Source organism: Neomonachus schauinslandi, chromosome 7 (assembly GCF_002201575.2).
Source record: "Neomonachus schauinslandi chromosome 7, ASM220157v2, whole genome shotgun sequence".
In the NCBI taxonomy this organism is placed as follows: Eukaryota; Metazoa; Chordata; class Mammalia; order Carnivora; family Phocidae; genus Neomonachus; species Neomonachus schauinslandi.
This window is the reverse complement of record NC_058409.1, coordinates 120,472,252-120,495,183: the sequence shown is the minus strand read 5'-3', so window position 1 is coordinate 120,495,183 and position 22,932 is coordinate 120,472,252. Positions and strand designations below refer to the sequence as shown.

At 39.5% G+C, this 22,932-nt stretch overlaps 2 protein-coding genes across 5 annotated transcripts in view; one reads left to right on the top strand and one right to left on the bottom strand.

Annotated features, from left to right (window-relative positions):
• OSMR (oncostatin M receptor) overlaps window positions 1–7,464 on the top strand; it is a 49,031-nt gene extending 41,567 nt beyond the window's left edge. For all 4 annotated transcript variants that reach the window (XM_044917166.1, XM_044917167.1, XM_044917165.1 and 1 more), the window contains 5 exons: window positions 574–747; window positions 1,521–1,688; window positions 4,282–4,363; window positions 4,845–4,917; window positions 5,245–7,464. In XM_044917166.1, the coding sequence (XP_044773101.1) occupies window positions 574–747; window positions 1,521–1,688; window positions 4,282–4,363; window positions 4,845–4,917; window positions 5,245–5,799 (1,052 nt within the window). In that variant the 3' untranslated portion in view covers window positions 5,800–7,464. The remainder of the gene's footprint in view (window positions 1–573; window positions 748–1,520; window positions 1,689–4,281; window positions 4,364–4,844; window positions 4,918–5,244) is intronic.
• A 2,702-nt stretch (window positions 7,465–10,166) lies between these two features.
• RICTOR (RPTOR independent companion of MTOR complex 2) overlaps window positions 10,167–22,932 on the bottom strand; it is a 126,520-nt gene continuing 113,754 nt past the window's right edge. Inside the window, exons 36-39 of the mRNA XM_044917164.1 lie at window positions 16,739–16,894; window positions 16,319–16,442; window positions 14,769–14,907; window positions 10,167–14,659 (exon numbers count right to left, since the gene is read on the bottom strand). Coding sequence (XP_044773099.1) covers window positions 14,585–14,659; window positions 14,769–14,907; window positions 16,319–16,442; window positions 16,739–16,894 — 494 coding nt within the window. The 3' untranslated portion in view covers window positions 10,167–14,584. The remainder of the gene's footprint in view (window positions 14,660–14,768; window positions 14,908–16,318; window positions 16,443–16,738; window positions 16,895–22,932) is intronic.

Genomic DNA, 22,932 nt, shown 5'->3' with positions numbered 1-22,932 from the left:
CACGTCTCCCACAGCTCCATCTGCGGGGGCCATCTGAGGCCCGCCGGAGGTGTGTTGCTGGTGTGCATGTCTGTGCGCACAGACTGGGTACACACACGCGTGTGTGGGAAACAGGCTCAGGAAGCCTTCAGAATAAACACCTATTGCAGTGACACTTGGATGGCTTGGCATTGTCACCACCCAGGAACTAGAGTTCCTCGAATACCCCCTTCGGTCTGTTCTCTGGCAGGGTCTTCTGTCAAATACTATTTAGAATTCAAGAGCACGGGGAAGTCGAAGAAACCCTTTATTCACTTTTCCTCTGGGTGACCTCGTGCAAGCTGTTGAGTGTCTCTGGCTGTCCCTTTCTTCACTTGTGAAAGGCCAGACTTGGACAGGAAGATGGCTCAACTCCTTCCCAGCCCTCACAAACCATGTCAAGGCATGAATCCCCCAGAGAAAAAGAGAAAACCCCTGGACTTGGCATAAGTGCCTCCAGGTTCCAGACTTGGCTGTAGCTCTACTTTTAGTTTACGTGAGTGCTCGCAGCTACTGCCAGGTGACAACTCTCCTTACCCCGACTTCCTTTCCTAGCTCCGTCAGACAACCCTCAAGTGGTCATGAGTAACCTGACCTCCCGCTCCTTCACTCTGAGTTGGAAGGATTATTCCATTGAATCCCAACCCAGTTTTATACAAGGGTACCACGTCTACCTGAAATCCAAGGCGGGGCAGTGCCACTCAGGATCTGAAAAGGCAGTTCTTTCAGGTGACGGTTTTGTTTGTTTACTCTTTCAAGACCTCACTATGCAAGACCACTATTAGAAAGGTGGCCAGGGGGGTGCCTGGGTGGCTCAGTCGCTTAAGCGTCTGCCTTTGGCTCAGGTCATGATCCCAGGGTCCTCGGGCTCCCTGCTCAGCTCAGCCTGCTTCTCCCTCTCCCTCTGCTGCTTCCCCTGCTTGTGCTCTGTAGAATAAATAAAAATCTTTAATAAAAAACCAAAACAAAACAAAGAAAGGTGGCCGTGTGTGACCATGGCCAGGCTGAATTCTGTTCTTGCATGCTTTTATGGTCCAACGTGCTCTTCAACAAATTAGTGGGCAAGATGGCAGGGGGCAGTATTGTAACTTACTTAAAACAAAGTGCTTGGTATTTTTGGAAGCATTTGAGTACCATCAGCTCCTTAACCTGCCAATTATGAAACTTTCTTGCTAACTCCTTTTTCTTTTTTTCTTTTGACCTTGTTAAAGGTTATTACAATGTATTTTTAAGTCTCTCTCAAGCTCTTACTGTGTCTCGCAGATTCGTGGGCTCTTTCTGGATCACCAGCATCCCTTGTTTCGTGGTTGCTCTGCTTTGCTTGCCATCTCCTAAAAATTTTACCAGTGACCCAGAGTGATGGAATCATGATTCAATTTTTGATTGGTTTAAGATGTTGACAGCGCTGAGTCAATATTATTAGTGCCCAACCCTGTCACAAGATCTCTCTCTCACTCTTTAATAATTATTTTTCCTGAAAATAATTTTTTTTTGAATAACAGATGATGCAGTGTGTTGCAAATACAAAATTGACAACCCGAAACAAAAGACATTTGTCGTGGAAAACCTACAGCCAGAATCCTTCTATGAGTTTTTGGTCACCCCGTACAGCAGTGTTGGCGAGGGCCCCCATGGCGCTTTCACAAAGGTCACAACTCCGGATGAATACTGTGAGTTTTCGAATCAAAACTCTTCCCCTAGATGTTGCTGGGAAACTAACAGATTACACACACACTGCCCTGGGCTTTGTCGAGATCAGGAGTTTTTAAACCTTTCTTCTCCTTCTGTCTCTCACTCTCTAGATGAGATTGTTTCAGAAAAAAATGTTATACAGAATCCCACTACATTAACCAGAAAACAGTGGGGCCAATCTGACTGACTTACGACCTGGAACCTTCCTCTGGCCTGTCTCGGTGGCCCTGAGGCATGCCCTGGAACTCAGTCCCAAAATGGTTTGAAAATCTCAGAAGGCATGGTTTCGTGTCCACTTCGGAAGAGCCCCAGACCCTCCGTCTAGAGGAGGGCGGGTGTTTTCTGCAGCCGACCTTCTGGCTGGTTTCCCTCGGTGGCGAGCCAACTGCTTCCTGACTTGGCCTTTCTGGGGGCAGTTGAGAGAGGTGTGGTAGGGTCGGCTGGGGATCGGGCAGGGGCAAGAGGTGTTCCTTCACCAGCCTGGTGTTTGCCGATTGGAGGGGAAATGTGAGATAGAGAGATCCATTTTTCAAACTGCATTTGGCTTGGAAGAAAGAAAAAGGAGAAGGCAGGGAGGACAGCCCTGACGGTAAAGGCAGACCTCCAGCCAACAGGAAGGTACTGGGGGAAGCAGATGGTGATGGAGGAAAAAGGGGAGAAGCGGGTATCACATAGCAGATGGTGGAAGACCGTCCTCCCTGAGAAACAGACCGGCTGAAGAGTCTGCTGCAGGTACCAGCGGGCCTTGGGCCCAGGGCGGGCTCCCTCCGGCGGCGGTGGGGCCGCGGGCGACGGGATGGCGGCGGAGGGTAGAGCTGCTGGCCCGGCACGCTGGCCACGACCCTGCCGGCAGCCTGGGGCCCTCGGTGCTGCTCGCTCCTCAGGTTTCCCAGGCCAAGGTCAGAACTCTTGGAGTCAGATTAAGATTTCAGTCATCGATTTCCATTATTTGAGCACTCCTGCTGTTTGGGGGTAGATTTTAAAACTTTAAATTGATTTCCAGCTGTTTTTATTCCAGCTTTGGTATTCATTTAGCTGGTAGGAGAGAGAGAGAGAGAGTGTGTGTGTGTGTGTGTACACATATATAATACAAATAATTATCTTTACCCCAAGTATATTTTCTAGCTTTCATTTATCCCCCTTATTCATGCTAAACCTCCCTTAGCATTGGCTGTGCCCCTCTATGGGTTATATTGGTTACTGTTAAAGAGGAGAATCCGCTCCTACATAGTCGCAGCCATGACACGACACCCCGCAGTCGCAGTAACAACGTGGGCGGACCTCACAAATGCCGCGCACCATGACAGAGCCAGGCCTGATGGCTGCTGCGGGCTTCCGCTACAGAGAGAGGCAAACGCCATTCTTGTTGTGAGCGCTAAGGCAAGGCAGTGGTGACCCTGGGAGGGGACCATGATTGGATGGGGACCCCGGGCGGGCTCTCTGGGGAGCTGAGGATGGTTGTCGTCTTGACCGGGGTGCTAGTCACGTGGCTGTGTTCGGTTTGTGAGATTCTTCGAGCTTACTTTATGAGCACTTTTCTGAACGCAAGTATTGCATTTCAATAAAAAGCTTAGCAAAACCAGCCTGAAACTTGGAAACTATCATGGTTAGGTCCCCAGGCTTGTTCTCAAGTTATAAGTGCATAACATAACCAAATCTTCAAAGCAATTGTAGTAGTCAAAAGTAGGGATCTGAGAGCCAGGTATTGTTTAGTCGGGTCAGGAGGAGAGCTTCTTTCCCCTCCCCACGGCCAGGGTTAACTGTGAGCCGGGTGTTGAGGTGCCTGCTTTGGCGCCCCGTTCCCATTCTGCGTGTCCTTGCCTCCAGACCCTGTGCTGCCTCCTGGCTCTGCACTGGGCATCTACCCAGGCCTGCCCTCCCTCGCGAAAGGCCAACATTATCCACCACATCCCCATCCCCAAATCAAACCCCACTCCTGTGCAAGGCACTTAAAGCAGCTACTAGGATTACAACTACTGCCAGCCCATTGGCCAAATACAGTCATGTGGCTGAGCCCCCAGTCAAGGGACAAAGTACACTCCACCCACCATGAAGCTTTGGCAAAGGTGGGGAGTATAATTCTAATACAAGGAGGAAGTGAAGAATTGGAAGTAGTGATCCAGTTTGTCAGAAGAGGGAACGAGGGGCGCCTGGGTGGCTCAGTCGGTTAAGTGTCTGCCTTGGGCTCAGGTCATGATCCCAGGGTCCTGGGATCGAGCCCCGCGTCGGGCTCCCTGCTCAGTGGGGAGCCTGCTTCTCCCTCTCCCTCTGACCCTCCCTCCTGCTTGTGCTCTTGCTTGCTCTCTCTCAAATGAATAAGTAAAAAAATCTTAAAAAAAAAAGAGGGAACGAATCCAAGTCATAAGGTGTTGACAGCAGAGGGTCCCTGTGTTGGTTGGTTGGTAGAACCCCCACCCCCACCCCATCAGCCAGAATTCAGATTGAATCTTGCATAAGTAGACTTTTGAAGAAGAATAACTCCGTAAAATTAACTTCAGTCTTAAACTTACTTTTGTGCCTTTGAGGGGGGAAAAGTACTCATTAAAAATACCAGTTTGTTTTCTTCTCCAGCCCCTATACTGATACGTGTCATACTCCCTATGGTTTTCTGCATTTTGCTCATCATGATCATATGCTACTTGAAAAGTCAGTGGTAAGTGTGTGGGGAAGATTTTTATCCAAGAAGTCAGAGAAAAAAAAAAATCTAGAAAGGAGTGTAAGAAGCTAGAAATCACATTGAATAATGAGAGAAGGTGCTGAAAAGGCAAGGGACAGAGACTTAGATGAAAATTGTTAGACAGTTTTGCTTTCCAGGTCAATATATAAGGAAAACAATAGCCATTTGCAAAAGACTGCAAAGCCTGTTCAATAACCATAGCTAATACTGGTAGTTCACCTACTGTGTGCTTGGCAGTATTCTAAGTGCTTTACGTACAGCTCATTCAGTCCTCACACCACCACCCTGGGCACCGTCATCATCTCCACTGAATCAGCAAGTTTAGATATAAACATAGCCTGCCCAAGGTCACAGAGTTAGTAAGTGATAGAGCAAGGTTTAGAGCCCGGGAATCTGGCTCCAGAGTTCTCTTAGTCACTATATTGCAAAATTCAGTCCAATTTTCACTGTTTTCTAGGATGAAGGAGAAGTGTTATCCTGACATTCCAGATCCTTACAAGAGTAGTGTTCTGTCATTAATAAAATCCAAGGTAAATGCTGGGAAATTGTATGTATGCCATAATATCTATTAAAGACTAATCCAGGGTTGGGGCTCTAATCATACTTTTTGAGAACTCCTCAGGAAGGTGTAACAAAGCAACAGCCACCTTGGCTCCCATGGCCATGAAATGGGTGAATGGAGCCTTGGGAGTTCTTCCATCAGGGGAAATCCTTTGGTTTACAACACCACTTCCAGTTAACTTGTGACTAGGATGAGACACACACAAAAAACTGAAGCCTTGAGTGCATTTCACATACTTTGTATACTCTGACATACACACACACTTCATATTCACATGTTTTTTTGTTTGTTCCAGGAGAATCCTCGCCTAACAATAATGAATATCAAAGACTGTGTTCCAGACTCTATTGAGGTTCTAAACAAGCAGGAAGGCACTAGGAAGTCACTCACAGAAACTGAGTCTTCCAAGCCCACCTACCTTTACCTCCTTCCAACAGAGGAGAGCTACTCCGGCCCTGGGCCCTGCATCTGTTTTGAGAACTTTACCTATAATCAGGCAGCTTCGGACTCTGCTTCTTGTGGCCATGTCCCAGTAGCCCCCAAAGCCCCACCAAGTCAGCTGGCACTGTTGACATCACCTGAAAATTTACTAAAGGCACTAGAAGAAAACTACATGAACTCCCTGGGAGAAATTCCAGCCGGAGAAACTAGTTTAAATTATGTGTCCCAGTTGGCTTCAGCCATGACTGGAGACAAGTTCAGTCTCCCCACAAATCCACCAGAGCCAGCACTGTGTTCAGAGTATAAAATGCAAATGGCCATACCCTTGGGTCTTGCCTCTCCTCCCTCGAGTGGGAGTAGCAGCCTCTCTTCCTTTACCCTTTTAGATGAAGGTGAACACTACCACTAATCAGTATACCCAGTTCATGCCTTTATGCTACATAGATGCAAAAAAGGAGCATCGCTGCACCATTCCATCACCCGATGCCTCGGCGCGTAATTCCAGTGAGCGGTCACCGTTGGCACACGAGACCACTACAGTCTGGCTTGGTTTCAAAGGGCAGAAGCTATGGAACTTAACATCCCTTCTTGGAGCAGGCTTGCCGTAGAAATGGCGGGATCGTGGGAATAGGCTTACCTTGCTGCGTCTGTTCCAGGCTCACCTTTAGAACAGTAGACCTGGCACTTGACATGGGGATAGACCCTGCCCACTCAGTACTGGACAGGGTGCCTATGGTCCTAGAAGTTCAGTTTTTAGCAAGGAAATATTTCCATTAAGTTTTACCCGTATGTCTTATATTAAGGGTAAAGGAACTAGATTTAAGGTTTTAGCAAAGGCCACAGAAGATTCATGACCAGACCATAAATTGTCCATTTATTCTGGGTGTGTTTAATGAAAAAGTCACATGATGTTTGAGAGTAAAACAGATTTTAGACTTGCCTTGAAGTGAGAACAATTTGTAGTTCATTGATGCAGTAGAATGAACTCTTCTGGGCGCACAGACCTTATCTGATAGGTAAAGCACGTGAATGATCAATAAGATCCCCACAACTGCCTTTCCATTTAGCTTACTACAGTTAAAGAGTGGGACTGCCAAGGAACTCTTGACTTAGCGTCAAGACAACAGCACTCCTACTTGGTGGACATCAGTCTTTGACCATAATTTTTGACAACTACCTCAGAATAGAAAAAAGAAAATGTTGTTATTAATTCCATTCACATTTTATGGTTCCTCTTTTTTTCAAGAACTACTATATATAAGTGACCTGTTTTCATTTAGTACCTTTTGGTCTTTGCCATTGTCTGGGTCAAGAAAATATCCTGTCTCATGTATATTCCTATTATGCTAACAATGAATAAAAGGAAACTTCATTGTTGGACATAGTTTAGACATAATTGTAAAAAGCTATAGAGTGGGAAATTCTGTATTTGCTCAGCAGCAGCTTTGTCTCATTGAATCAATATATACAAATGCACCTGATGCATAACAGGTGTTCAGTACGTGCCCGTTCCTTTCTCTTCCTTCTACCTATCAAAGCTTTATGTTTATTTATCACATTTCTAAGCAAGTATCAGGAGTTCCTTGTTTGCTGTGCTGGAAATGACAGCATCTAGGTCTCTGGTACCAAATGCCTTGCACTGTGTCATCAACACCACACAACCAAGAGACCAAAAGATCCACATCTCAAGTAAGGTGGCTGCCAACTGGCCTAAATATACCAACACAAACCAGGGCTTCTGTTCAGACTTTTCAACTTTTTCCTTATGTAGAACTAAACCTTTTGCTGGAAAAACTGGTTATGTACTCCTAACATAGTACAAATGAGTACTCGATTAGTCTGATAGTTTTGAGAAGATTTTGGGGGCCAGTATTGTCATCATTTAGCCTCTTTGTTGCTTTCTCATATGTCAATGGCTGTGAAGACTGATTTGTAAATAGTATCTTTCATATAGATTTTCTTTTAAAAATAACCCATGAAACCTTGGAAGTCATTTTTGTTGCAAAAAGCCTAATTAAAATATTTCACCACTGCATTTTGTGTTTTCTCTACCTCAATGAAATGAGAATCTAACAGTGAGTATAGCCAATAAATCACCTTGTGAGCTTACTAAAAATGTAAATTTCTGGGTACCGCTCCACACCTCCTTATCAGAATTTCCATGACATGAGGCCTGAAGTCTATATATTTCATCAGCTCCCTCCCAGGTATTTGGATGCACACTAAACTTTGAGACTCACTGTCCTAAGTCAAATGATGTCTTTCTGAAATATAGCAACATACCAATAGGAAATGCTGGCCTACGTAACTTTATGCTTACAATATCACTAGGACTACAGTTTTGGCTATAAACATCCCTCTCCCATGCCCATGACATCAAATACATTCATATTTAAAACCTTAATTGTCTGTCAATACTATATGCCATCTTAACAGCATTGCTTTAAGAAGTGTTCTTCAGAAACTGAAATTTGTGGGGCCCCTGGGTGGCTTAGTCGCTAAGCATCTGCCTTCAGCTCAGGTCATGATCTCAGGGTCCTGGGATCGAGTCCCACATCAGGCTCCCTGCTCAGCAGGAAGCCTGCTTCTCCCTCTCCCACTCCCCCTGCTTGTGTTCCCTCTCTCGCTGTGTCTCTGTCAAATAAAATCTTTGGAAAAAAAAAAAAAAGAAACTTTGAAATTTGTATTCATGTCAGCAGAACTATTAGGATTAAAAATACACACCTAGAAAATTTCAAATGATACCAAAGTATAATAGTTTAACAAACCGTTACGTTTATCACCAGCTCCAACAGCTGCTAACTCATGGCTGTTTCAGCCCATCTATACCCTTTTCCACTCTCCCTCCTGATACTATTTGGAAGCAAATCCTATGATCTCACCTGCAAATATTTGTGTTTCTCTAAGCTCTACTTTTCCTAATATGACCATAATATACCTTTAAAAAGAATTTTACCTAGGGGCGCCTAGGTGGCTCAGTTGGTTAAATGTCTAATTCTTGACTTTAGGTCAGGTCTCAATCTCAGCGTCATGAGTTTAAGCCCCACATTGGGCTCCATGCTGGGCATGAAGTCTACTTTAAAAAAAAAAAAAGTCCCTAAAGCTAAATTAGTAATAGTTCTTTAAAAATATCAGGGTATTTTGATGGTGTGCAGGACTGGCATTAATGACCTACAAAGACCGCATCAACCTGGAGAGTGGTCCTTGGCTGCATGCGGGGTACGGCGATCGCTCAGGCTGGGAGCAGGGACGTAGCCACACTGCAGAACCATGCACTTGCCAAAGGAGCTTGCTTCCATTCTAGCACCTACCTGACTCAACGCTGATTCTAGCGAAACTGATTCTCCACTAGAAGGTGTATATTGAGAAACTCAAGTTGAATTAGTCAAAATCTAGTATTTCTTCTAAGATGGCCGTGGAAAAACTGGCTTTCATCTTAATCTACAAAACATATTAAACATTTTGCATTAAGTACAACTTTAGAAACCCTTGAAGAGATACAACAGAAAAAGCCTTTAGAATTAGCAGTTAAAAGATTTACAACACAGTAACTAAACACATTCCATACTTTAAATACCAAGCAAATGCAGTTGTCTTTATCCTCTAAAATAAGCCATTAAAGAAACAAACTTTTAGTATATTTTGGTTTTTTTCTGAAGTAGTTGCTATGGTCTCAATGATTGTCCCCCTCAAAATTTGTATGTTGAAATCCTAACCCCCAAAGATGACGGTGTTAGGAGATGGGGCCTTTGGGAGGTGATTAGGTCACGAGGCTGGAGCCCTCATGTACTTGGGATTAATGCTCTTAGGAGGGAGACCCTGCAAGTCTCCTTATTCCTTCTGCCATGTAAGGACACAACGAGGACTCTGAGACCTAGGAGAGGGCCCTCTCTCAACTGTGCTAGCACTCTGGCCTCAGACTTCTGGCCTCCAGAACTGAATAGGTTTCTGTTGTTTGTAAGCTACCCGGTCTGGGGTGTTTTATTATAGTAGCCTGAATGGGCTAAGACAGTACTCTATTTTTGAGAACTTTTATATACCAAAGAGTCGGGTTTTTTCAAATGAAACAAACTTTCTGAAGTTTAGGTCCACATTTTTCAAAGATCAGCTGTCTGATGATGATTAAGTGTGCTTTTAGTTTATTTTGGGGCCAACTATGTTTTGTTGAAAAACATATAGAAGGCAATGGGAAAATGATATACAGAATTGTGCCTAAAGACAAATCTATCCAAACAAATCTATTTCTGAAAGTGAGACATATATTTTACCACATTTAGTCAACTATAACCTAGCTTTGACCTGGCTTTGACACTGAATTTTATTCTCCAGCCTTGGTAATTTCCCTTGTGGTATTTTCTTTTGCCACTAGGTGGCTGTACTGATAGCCTATCTGATCAGGACAGCTTCTTGCCTGAGAAATCAAATACCTTCCACAGAAACATCATCATCATATCATCATCACTTATATTGTATATTATTTCCTCAAAAAATTCAGAACTATTTTGTCTAAAGACAGATCCATTTTTTTCAAACACTTTATAATGATCTGAAGTTAAAAATAAAACCTGTAAAGCTATGTGTTTGATTAGATTATGAAGAATGTTTAAGGATATTTTAAAAACATCTGGAATAGCCACTAATGTATTACGGAACTAGACTCTTATCTGTGGTACCTAAAAATCATTCTTCCTGGGAGTCACATGTATCAGTCTCTGTGGTACATAATTCAAATCAACACTGATTGTTTTAAAATTTCAAACAGAACACAAGTTTTAAGAATTTTAAGTACATTTTATTAACAATGTATCCCTTTGATAAGATTATGCTTCAGGAGGCTTTTAATGCCCTTGACATAAACTGTACACATTATACAAAAACAAGAAAACCACACACACAAAAAATCAAGGTGAGCAAAACCATTTGGGGACAAACCTTCTTTAAATTATACACAACTCAATGAAATATTCTTACGGAAAATATATAAATACTTTTTCTTTCTATGTTACAGTTATACAATATAAATCAGATTTCAATGTCTGTTCAGTGACCTACAAACACCAGAACCTCCAAATATGTAGCAGCTTATTACTAAATAAAAAAAGAAGGATATCATGTGGCTAGGGAGCATTAAGTCTGAGATTTTCTTCACAATCCCTTACCACTTTTCAAAACTAATTTACACCATTTGTTTTACAATGCAGCTTCAGGGTTTCTGCCAGGCCGGTAATGGAACATTTTTCAACTATTATCTATGAAAAATTTTTATCGCCACCCCCCCTGCCCCAAGACTTTGTATTTTGTGCTAAATCAACCTATTTAGTGGCAAAATTACAAGGTATACTTTTTTGGCATAAATTATATTTTTCAAATTAAATGTTTTGTAAAGAAAATCAAACAAGATGTGCAATTAATGCATGTTGTGGCATAGCTATCCACCTACATTATAAAAATACTCAAGGGGGGGGATCCACATTCCGTGTGAGTCATAAAAACCTACTATGAATGAAAAATACTTTGGGAACCTGGAACTAAAAGAAAAAAAGAATGTTCCTAGAAAGATTCTCAACAGATTTCAATATTGTCTGATAAGCACTGCTATCCATTTCACTAGCACGCTTTTATAATGAAACTCTCACTGTAGTGATACTCTTGAAATTAAGCTGGTGGTAATGGATTTCCTGAACGGGGAGGCAAGGGAGACCTTTCCCAACGTACATTTTTGAAAACCTGAAATGTTCTTTTATTCCATCAGCTCTTCTCATAAAACTCTGTTAGTTCTACCTTTTCTTTTTTCCCATGTTTAATGGATTGTGAATTTTAGACACTGGAAGCATAAAACAAAAGGGGAAAACCTTAATTCCAAAGGACTTTTTCCCAAGGTAGTTTACAAAGCTGATCTCACACAAAATTAGCACCTCACTCTTACCATGCAAAAACAATTGCAGTTATAATTTGGATGACAATTTGATTAGTTTTTATTGCTCAATGATCTGTGCTTTAATGTGGGGATAAAAGGCATCCTCTGAATGGAATGAAAAAAAAATTTATAAAGAGCAGTAGACAAATCTAAGTAAGCACTGACACCTCACTGTTGAACACTTTACTACTGTAATATGCCCTGAAAAACTCAGCTTTAATTATCTCAAGCTCTGGATAAAAGAGCTGAAAACTATTAAAGCTACCATTTCAAAAGAACTTGTACACATGATGTTAGAATAACTAGTATAAGAATGTATATCCCTCCAAAGAGCCTCTTTTATTAATGTTGCTGTCTTATAGAACGGACTTATGCTACTAATCTTTATTAGAAAAATTTTTATTAGGGAGACATCCCCCCTTCAAATCTACCTAGGCATAAATAGGAAATAAATGTATAAGAAATTTTAGACCATATTTAATTATTAACACTAATTTCTAATTTCCTTATTATTTATCAGTATTTACTTAGTATCGTGAAGCTGAAATCTGTTCTTGAAAAAAAATTTCAATTAGAAATGACAATTCACTTTACAATTAGATATTCACAGTTTACAACCAGCAAAACTGCCCAAATTCCTCCAATTATTCAATAATTACCAATAGTACAAATTTATAAGGACTAAGATTAATTCTAAAATCTTGAAAAACTACAGTATTGACATTATTTTGGTATTTTATAGTCTTGTAGTATCTATTATTTATAGATGACTTTCTCAATTATTTCTATTACCACTGACACCATTCCTAATCTTTTCTGCTATAATTTAATATTTTTAAACACTAAGTTAATCACTTGGCACTGCATGTGAGCATTTTTCATCATAAAAGTCTACTTTTATACAGATGAGTACTTGAAAACGTATTAGACCTGTCAGTGAAACATGGATAAACCAAATAGCACTATACATTTAAGTATAGACATTTTTCTTAGATTACTGATAACCAAAAAACTCTCTCTCTCCAAACTAAGTGCTATAGGCAATTATTACAATGTATACATACATGTCTTTCAAAGTAATAGTCAAAAAAATTGTTCAGGCTAATAGTAACAAAGACTTCATTTCAGGATGGATGAATGAAGTGGGGTCCGGGATGGGGACAGTTGTGTGTTTGTTTGTGTGTGTGTGTGTGTGTGTGTGTGTGTGACAAAAAAGAACTGTTAACTTTTGAGGGATTAAACCACAGATTTTATATTCTATATTAACTGAGGTAGTGTTTAAAATCAATGTCTAAAATATGTCAACCTCATTATGAATAAGATTACTAAATTACCTCCTTTGGAGTTTTTAACCACTATTTGGTCTAGTAACTCTGACATTTGGTTCTCTGGAAGGCATTTTAATCATCCAAGACCAAAGACCAAGGTGACAGGCAACATTCTTAAACTGTTAACATTTAAATAAACACTTGGGTTCAGTGATAAATTAAAGTTAAAAAAAATATTTTATTTTCACTTGGATTTTATGAGAGAAAATCTGAAGAACCACTTTTTAACATAAGCAGCAGCTTACAGCCCTTATCTGCTTTGTTATAATGTAAGTTGCTACACAGTGCATGTAAGAACAATTCACTGAAGTGCAGTCAAAGAGGTGTTATGAAGTGAGATGAAATGCTTCATCCCAATTGGAACTTTCAGTGCCAGTAAATTAAAAAACAAAACAAAACAAAACAAAACCAAAACAAAAAAAACCTATCTCTGTGAGTTACGTTTTCTAGTTCACAGGGTTCTTTACAGAGATCTCAAAGAACAAGCCCGTTATAAAAAGGATCTGTACTATGGGAAAATATTAATCAACATACTAGGACTGTGTCAAAGCTGATGTGCAACTGTAAAAATGGTATAAACAAATGAATTAAAAAAAGGGTCCTAATCAGTCCAGCTGGATTTTTTTTCTATTTATATATAGACCTCAAAAAAGATAATCCTTTCATTTACAAGCATTCTAATGGTGATGGCCATGCTATTTTTATATACAAATTTGCATATATGTTTAATTCCTGTAAAGATTTCCAAATATCTTTAAACATATACAAATTAAACACACAAATAAACAAAACCTTGCCCTCATCAACTTAACAACTTCACAAATATGATAAAGGCAATGACTGTACTGATAAACTCACCTATCACTGCATTTAGTTTGTGCAAAACAAGAACACTGATATAAAAAAATTAAATTACTGCTGCTTTAAAATTTGGTACTTAAGGCTTTTCACTACAATTTTTAATCATAATTCAAGTTGCATTGATGATTTTTTAAAAAGGAAGTATGGCTCTTCTTTTCCCACGGAATGTGTAAATCGGAGGCAAACTTCTCTCTTCCTCAGGAGATCCAAAGTGTTGTTTACGTTCTTTTGCTTTAGGTCTCAATTAATAGTGCTTGTTCAAGTTCCTGTTTCAAATGGTGATATGGGAAGTTGATGAAAATGAGAAGTCCACTGAAAACATGTGCATTCTACAAATGGGAAATACTCTGAATTATAAAATGACGTTCTGATCTGAGTCAAGAACTGTAGTGAAAAACCTTAACTGGTTCAAATAGCCTCTAAGAACACATTGCCACAAAACTGAAGAGACAGAAAACAAACTGTTTGCAAGTCTAGTAACATAAAAATAACTTATAAGTCCTGGGTTTGTTGAGGCTCTTCTTTTGCTTTGAGGTTACAAACCTCTGAAGTAGTGTTACAAATATTAAGAAAAATGTGGAAGGGCCAAAGTTCCTCCTCTAATACCAGCAGTTACAGCACACCCCACTGTGGGGCAGGGTGCAGCCTCAGAAACACTGATTCCTGGTTTCCACAAGTTAGTTAACAAACAAGGCATCTTTAGATTTACCCTAAAAAAAAGAATTCAGAAATAACTGTGAAGGGTGCTTCTGCATATCCTATTATTGTTCCACTGCTATTATGCTCTTAACATGAAAAAATAGAAAACCTATGTAGGTATTCAGTGCTTGGCTCTTGCATATAATGGTAACTAAAACTCTCAGAACTGTGGTAATGAGCAATGAACCCCCAGAGGGCTCAACAGAGAAAAGAGGAAGTTGTTTTGGTTAGGGAAGTCTGCAGCTCCAACTGTGCATGTACCAGTAATTGCTGGAACAGAAGATACTCCTGGCCTTGCTGCTCAGTCAGTCAGCATTTTCTGAGACTTTTAGGAAATCCACAAATATGAATATATATAGTATTCATCTACAGACATCATAAATATGAGGTCAGGATTCAGCAGACGTATCAACTATAGGTTGCTTTGGTGGGGTCGCCAGCACAGCCTCTGCTTCTTCATGCATCTAGGAGAGAAGTGGTAAACTGTGAACGACTTTCTAGTGTCTCCATAGACAGAATCTCTCTTTTAACTTAACACCAAACACAGAATTACTCTTGACAAATCTTACTTACTTGTAAAAACTGTACGTCTTGAAATAATTCTTGTATGAACCTCCGACACGGAAGTCTAAATGTGCAGTGTGAGAGCAAATGGGAAACCTCAGAGTAAAGGCAGATGTCATCGAACGTTTGAGGATACTTCTCCTTAATTCTAAAACCAAAGAAAAGACGATAGTGTGATTAACAACTATTAATAATGACTCACCTATTTTTCCATCCAAAATATCACTTTTAAAATATTTTTTCCCTCCAGACACTGATCAGATGGCGTATTTGGAATGATGGCATAAGAATATAAAATATTAAATATTCCTACCTCACACTTCAACTAGATATTTTAAAGTTTGGGGTTATCTCTTAAAATGAGTAAAGCCCAAAAGCTTCTTAGAGAGTCAGAAATATTCTTTTTCACTAGCATGAGAAATTGCAAAATTTATTTATCAGCCTAGGATGACTCAACTATTTTCAAAATTAAGTTTGAAATATCCTTGACTGGGCTCTTTGTATCTTTCCACCTTCTAACAGTGGCTTTTAGCTAAGACAGCATCAGGGGTGGGGTGCAGTGGGGTAATACACAGGCTAAGGACCCACTACTGCTGGAGCATCTGGCCAGGAGGTCTGCAGGGGGACCCTGCCATCTGTGTCACTGTTTTTTTAAAAGGTCCACAGGAGACTCTGAGCTGCATTTCTTTTAAGGGCTACACTACTTTTAATAGTGCAGATCAACGATGGTCATAGTTCAATGTGAATTTTCCTTTATCATGTTGCTATGATTTAGAAAAAATTAAAATTTTGCAACTTTTATTACAAGAAAGAGGAAAACAGGGGAAAAATGAAACCAAGAAAATACCACTTGTTTTTTGTGTAGGCCTGCTTTTCTCAAACTGTTCAGTCTCAGGATTCCCATACTTTCTTAAAAATTATAGAAGACCCCCAAAAGCATATTTTTTGTGGTCTATAGCCATTGATAATTACCATATTAGAAATTAAAATTGAGAAAACTTAAGAATATATTTTAATTCATTTAAAAAACAAAACCCATTACTTGTTAACATAAATATATACCTTTTTTTTTTTCCTGAGAGACAGAGCTTGAGCATGGGGGTGGGAGGGGTGTGTGTGTGGGGGGGGGGGGGAGGTGGATCCCAAGCACTCTGCCCTGAGTGCAGAACCCAACACATGGGGCTCGATCTCATGACCCTGAGATCATGACCTGAGCCAGATGCCTAACTGCCTGAGTCACCCAGGCACCCCATAAATATTTGCATTTTAATGAAAAATATTTTCTAAAACTAAAAAAGCGAGAAGAGTGGTATTCTACATTTTTAAAGATCTCTTTAAAGTCCAGCTTAACAGAAGATTGGCTGGATTCACATACCTACTTCTGCGTTCAATCTTTGACCATATGCTATTTTGGTTGAAGTATGTGAAGAAAATCTAGCCTCACACAGCTATACCATGCAGAACTACTGATGTAAGCTAGTCTAACTTTTGAAGTATTTCAAGGATCTTTTCACCCTAAAAAGCAGAACAAAGAATACTCACGTTTATAGTTTACTTACGTTAAAAGCCCAGTTTCATGACATTTAGTTGAAACTGAACTACTCAAATTAATGACTAATCTCAGAACTTCTTTGCGAAGGAGTATACGGCACATTGGTGTATCATCTGGAATTGTTTTAACACCTAAAAAAAAGATGAAAATATTTTATCTTTATCACAATAGGAAATGATTACAACTCATGAGATTTGTTTTTAAATCTTACTTAAAGATCTCACATAATCTGCACATAATCTGCCAATCATTTTGGGAACAAAATTCTAATGGAAGAGGACAACAACAGTTGCAAGAGTTGGCTAAGTATACCTGACTAAAACGGACTTGTAGTTTTGAGACAATATCTATTAACGTTATCTATCAATAACAACAAAACTAAGTATAGTTTTATTAACAATGCTTGGATATGAATCTGAAAGCTTACCTAGCAGCAGTTCTGTGCTTTTGGTGCTGCTGGCTGAGCCTTCTTGAGACACTCCATCGCTGCATCCAGAAATCCCCGAAAACTTAGAAGGAACCACTTCTAAGGGGTTATGGATAGTCTGCTCACACCAATCAGAGTATGGAATGTCTTGAAGGTCTGAAGAAAAAAATCAATTATTTCTATCAAAGTATCATAATGGTTTAATTCCTATGCTTCATTATATACCATAGACGAAATGATTTCTTGTGATTTCTTTCCAGTTTTCAACAATTATTTTCCACGATGATCTTTAAATTTGGACTGCTCAGATAGCGAAATCTGTTGAATTCTAGAGACATTTATAAATTTTATTTTCCTAAATTACAAAATTAATATATGATTAAAGAATTCAAATAAAGATGTATATAGAATAAAACAGGAAGTGACCGTATCTACCCCGTCCCATTACTCCCACCCCCACACTAAATACCTCTCCAAAGGGAAATACGATTAAAAGTTTGACATATATCTTTTTTTTTTTTAAGATTTTATTTATTTATTTGACAGAGAGAGAGCACAGAGGGAGAGTGACAGGGAGAAGCAGATTCCCTGATGAGCGAGAGCTCAATGCAGGGCTTGATCCCAGGACCCTGAGATCATGACCTGAGCTGCAGGCAGACATTTAACCAACTGAGCCACCCAGGTGCCCCCGACATATGTATCTTTTAAGATGTTCTGCTACGTTAAATTTGTTTTTCTAGTTCTTTGGGTGTGTAAGTGGGATTATGCTATATTATTATTCTATGACTTGCTTTTCTCCCCATTTAATAATTACCAATATAAGAATTACACTTTCCTGAGCTTATCAGTTCATTCCTTGGAATTAAATTTACTACACTACCCAGGCACTGCTAAGGTACTCCTAGATGGGATTTTGAAGTCAACCAAACATCAGTGTTGCTAAAGTGACATTAACTTTTTTTGATTTAAAATTTTCTTGAGCACTTACAGTGATCACAGCAAATGGGACATCACTGGGAAGTCTTTGGCTATCCTTTTAGGGAGTAACACTGGGCAACCTATAAAATCATACAACCTTAGTACTATAAGAAATACTGGAAATTAATTAAAGTTTTCATCTCATGAAAGAAAAGAGATTGAGAGAGGAGACACAACTCAGCCAGAAGATACGAGCTCTTGACAGATGGTCCAGTACTCTACTATAGCACGTTGTCACAGTAGAGAAAAAAAAAAAGCTCTATTTTTAAAACCCAGGAAACCAAACCAATGTCAATCTCTCCCTATGTTGTTTTCCACAGAATAGATATGATCCCTTCATCTTACCTCTAAACACTTCCTAGGATTACAATTTTCAAAATACTAAGTAGATAATACTTTGGTTCCTTGGAAAAGAAGATCTATAAATTTGGCATAGTTTTAAAATTTTGGTTATTAAGGAAATCATGTGTCTTTCAGGGACTTAAAAGTAACACATGCTACTTAATCATTCATTGACTTAAAAAAAAAAAAAAAACTACTGCCAAAGATCTGAGAACTGAAGATGTACTTAAAAAAACAGTAATGCTGAATAACCAGGTAAGAGATGAATATGTTATTTTAGAATCAGTAGATAAGCTACCCAGAGACTATGATGACAAAGTATTTTCAGCACAAGGAGCAGTAAGAAAGTTATACCTCATTCAGTCAACATGTTTCTGAAAAGTTATAAACTACTGCAGCCTCACCTTTAACTTATGATGACTCCTAACATTTCTAAACTGTTAGAATCAGGTCCTATCTCTGAACATGTTAAGCGTTCTCATTAGGGAAAAAAACAAAAATCATTCCTCTAAGCACACTAGATCCATACAATGCATAAAAATCTGTGAAGGTGGCAGATGCAGAATAAAATGTTATCAGGTATCTTATTCCAATAGCCTTTCCTCTGAGCTTTACATTTTTGAACCATTACCACCAGACCAGAAGTTTTAGAGAAAGAAACATCTTGTGTTCAAGTGTTGATGTTCCTTTAAAATGATCATTAAATAGCACAGGGATTATTTTTTAGTCATCTGCCATGAACAATATGGAATTCCTTCTGATACACAAAATCCTCAATATGGTCTACAGGAATGCTTCTCAAACTTTATTGTGCACATGAAGAACCTGAGAGTCTCATGGAAGCGCAGATTCTGATTCTGTGTGTAGGGTGGAGTTTGAGATTCTGTATTTCTGACAAGCTCTCAGGGGATGCTGATGCTGCTGGTCCATTGACCATACTTTGGGTAGCAAGAGTTCTGCAGGATCTGGTCTCTGCGTATCTCTCTAAGCTGATCATATATCTCCTTCCCTCTTACTGTCTGAGCTCTACTCACACAGGTGTCTTTTTAGACCCTACCACTCCCCATGCATGCTCCCCTGAGAGAAGACCTTTGCTCAGGCTGTTCACTCTCTCTTCAAATTTTCTATACTCCATCTTCACTTTTTTAGCTTCTAGACATTCTTTAGATCATAGCGCAATAGTAACTTCTTTAGAAATCTCTTTTTTGACCTGCCTACTTGGTTCTATTCCTTTGCTAATACCATGTACCTATTCTTGCTGGCACTTGTTACAAATGCGGTTATTATATTCACATAATCAACTGATCAAGTGATCAATCAATCCATTCTTCCATTGCTTTCCCCACTGACTGAAGCTCAAAGAGTTTAAGAACGGTGTTTTTTTTGGGCGCCTGGGTGGCTCAGTTGGTTAAGCGACTGCCTTCGGCTCAGGTCATGATCCTGGAGTCCCGGGATCGAGTCCTGCATCGGGCTCCCTGCTCGGCAGGGGGTCTGCTTCTCCGTCTGACCCTCTTCCCTCTCGTGCGCTCTGTCTCTCATTCTCTCTCTCAAATAAATAAAATCTTTAAAAAAAAAAAAAAAGAACAGTGGTTTTTTTTTTTTCCCCCTCTCATAAATGTTTTTCTGGCATCTAGTTTAATGCCTGACCCACAGTAGCAGCGTAATAAATATTATGTTGAGGACATGAATGAATGAATGAATGAAGGTTTGGCGACTTTTTAACCATTTGGCCTTACTCCCTTCACACTTCTAGGATGGGCATCAGTAGTAAACTGTAATCATTTCCCAATTCAGAGCTCTTCTTCCCTGCTGCTTCTTACTCTAACACTTCACATCACTGGCCAGCCAGCCGAGAGGCTCTGACGGCTCTGCTAAGGTAAGCACCTTTCTGCCTATAGCACGTCTTTCACAAGTCCCAAACCTCCTGATGCTCTGCCTGATCACTCTCCCAGCTACAGGTCACAGATGGGTTAGAATTAGCTGTGACTGTCTTGTGACTAGGTACTTGAGGGGCTGGTTTCCCTATTTCTTGTTTGATAAAATAAGTAGAAAACAGTAAAGTAAAATCCATAGTAAGTACTTCATAAGTATTTGATGAATAAGGATACAAATGAAGAAGCAGAACCTGCAGAAACTAAAATATCATAAATGATGTAGAGCCAAATGATTTAAAACAGAATATTCTCTACTGTGTGCAATACATCAGAACAATACTGCCCAAACCTCTCACTCGCAGGAAATGACAATAATTACAACATGATGGGGCCCTGGACAGAGCTGTTCACAGTGGGAAGTGCCTAGTCCAAGGGTCTGTCCAAACCCAGGCCCCAGAGGCATGGAAACATTGAAGGAATTAATGATCTCAGCACACCCATATCCTCTGTGGTGTATCAGCATGCTACAACCCATCAGTTGGAAAGCTCTGAATCAGAACACCAAGGAGAAATTTAGAAGAGTGACTCAGAGAACTTTGCTATCACTAGATTTTTGAGTGTGGCTAGGTGATACTCACCAAGAAAAAGTATCTACGGAAACACTTTACACACTATACAAACACATTATCAGTTTGAAGTTGCTAATATACATGGTCCCCAACTTATGATGCTTGGACTTCACGATGGTGCAAAAATGGTACACATTCAGTAGAAACTCTCTTGCTTCAAATTTTGAACCTAGAAATTTCCCTGGGCTAGCGATTTGCAGTACGATCCTCTCTTTGACGCCGGACAATGACAGCTGTCACTGCTCCCAGTCAGCCATGTGGTCATCAGGGTAAACAGCCAATACACACACATTCTGTTCCCAGAGAGCCATTCTGTTTTTCACTTTCAGTACAGTATTTAATCAATTACATGAGAAAATCAACACTTATAAAATAGACTTTGTGCTGATGATTTTGCCCAGTGTTCTGAGCACGTTTAAGATAGGCCAGACTAATCTATGTATATATTATATATATTATATATTATATATTACATATTAAATGCATTTTGACTTCAGATTTTTTTCAACTTAGGATGGGTTTATCGGGATATAACTCCATCATGAGTTGGGGAAGACCTGCATATGTCATTTGTTGAATCATACAAGAAAGCTGAATCTGAATCTGCTCTCACCAAAAACATATTGTCTACTACACAAAGCAGTATGCAGCTAGGTATTAGAAATACAAAAATGAAAAGACATGATAGTCCACACACTGAAGGAACTTAATGAGTGGAAGGGAAAAAAATAACCAACCAATAATGATTATAAGAGATCTACAAAAGGCAATGAGAGTAAAGAGGAAGGAATGTCAACATCTGACTTAGTGAGGGACAGCTTCACAGGTAAAATACTGACATTTAGGATGAGGTGGACCAGCCAAAGAGACTGACTGTGTGTGAATTTGTGTGTGAGGAGGGAGGAAGGGAAAGAGGGAAGAGCAGGGAAAACTCATTTTTCATGCCTGGAATTATGAAATATAAAGAAATCTGTTGCATTCCTATACACTAATGAGGTAGCAGAAAGAGAAATTTAAGAAAACAATTCCATTTACGATTATACCAAAAATAAAATATCTAGGGAAAAACTTAACTAAGGAGGCAAAAGACCTGTATTCTGAAAACTATAAAACACTGATGAAAGAAACGGAAGATGACACAAACAAATGGAAAGATAATCCATACTCATGGATTAGAAGAACCACTATTGATAAAATACCCATACTACCCAAAACAATCTACAGATTTAATGCAATCCCTATCAAAATAGCAACAATATTTTTTACAGAACTAGAACAAATACTAAAATTTGTATGGAATGGCGAAAGACCTCAAATAGCCAAGTAATCTTGAAAATTTCAAGATACAGTACAAAGCTGAAGTAATCAAAACAGTATGGTACTGGCACAAAAACAGACTCAGAGATCACTGGAACTGAACAGAGAGGCCAGAAATAAACCCACACTTATATGGTCAATAAATCTATGGCAAATTATACAAGGGGGCAAGATTATACAAGGGGGGAAAGACAGTTTCTTTAACAAGTGGCACTGGAAATACTGGACAGCTACATGCAAAAGAAAGAAACTGGACCACTTCCTTGCACCATACACAAAAATAAATTCAAAATGGATTAAAGGCCTAAAGGTAAGACCTGAAACCATAAAACTGTTAGAGAAAATAATAGGTACTAATTTCTTTGACATTAACTATGGGAACATTTCTCTAGATGTCTCCTAAAGGCAAGGGAAACAAAAGCAAAACTAAAAAATTTTTAGGACTACACTAAATAAAAAGACTTTGCACAGCAAAGGAAACCATCAACAAAACAGTAAGATAACCTGAATGGGAGAAGATATTTGCAAATGACATATGCAATAATGGCTTAAAATCCAAAATATATAGAGAACTTACACAACTCAACACCAAAAAACCAAGTAATCCAATTAAAAATGAGCAGAGGACCTGAACATTTTTTCAAAGAAGGCATACAGATGGCCAACAGACACATGAAAAGATGCTAAACATCATTCATCATCGGGGAAGTGCAAATCAAAACCACACCGAGATACCATCTCACACCTGTCAGAATGGCTAAAATCAAAACACAAGAACTAACAAGTGCTGGTGAGGATGTGGAGAAAAAGAAACCCTCATGCACTATTGATGGGAATGCCCTTTGGTACAGCCACTGTCGAAAGCAGTATGGAGGTTCCTGAAAAAAATTAAAAACGGAAATACCATATGATCCAGTAATTCCACTTCTGGGTATTTACCCAAAGAAAACGAAAACACTAATTTGAAAAGATATATGCACTCCTATGTTTATTGCAGCATTATTTATAATAGCCAAGATATGGAAAGACCCAAGTGCGTATTCATAGTGACTGG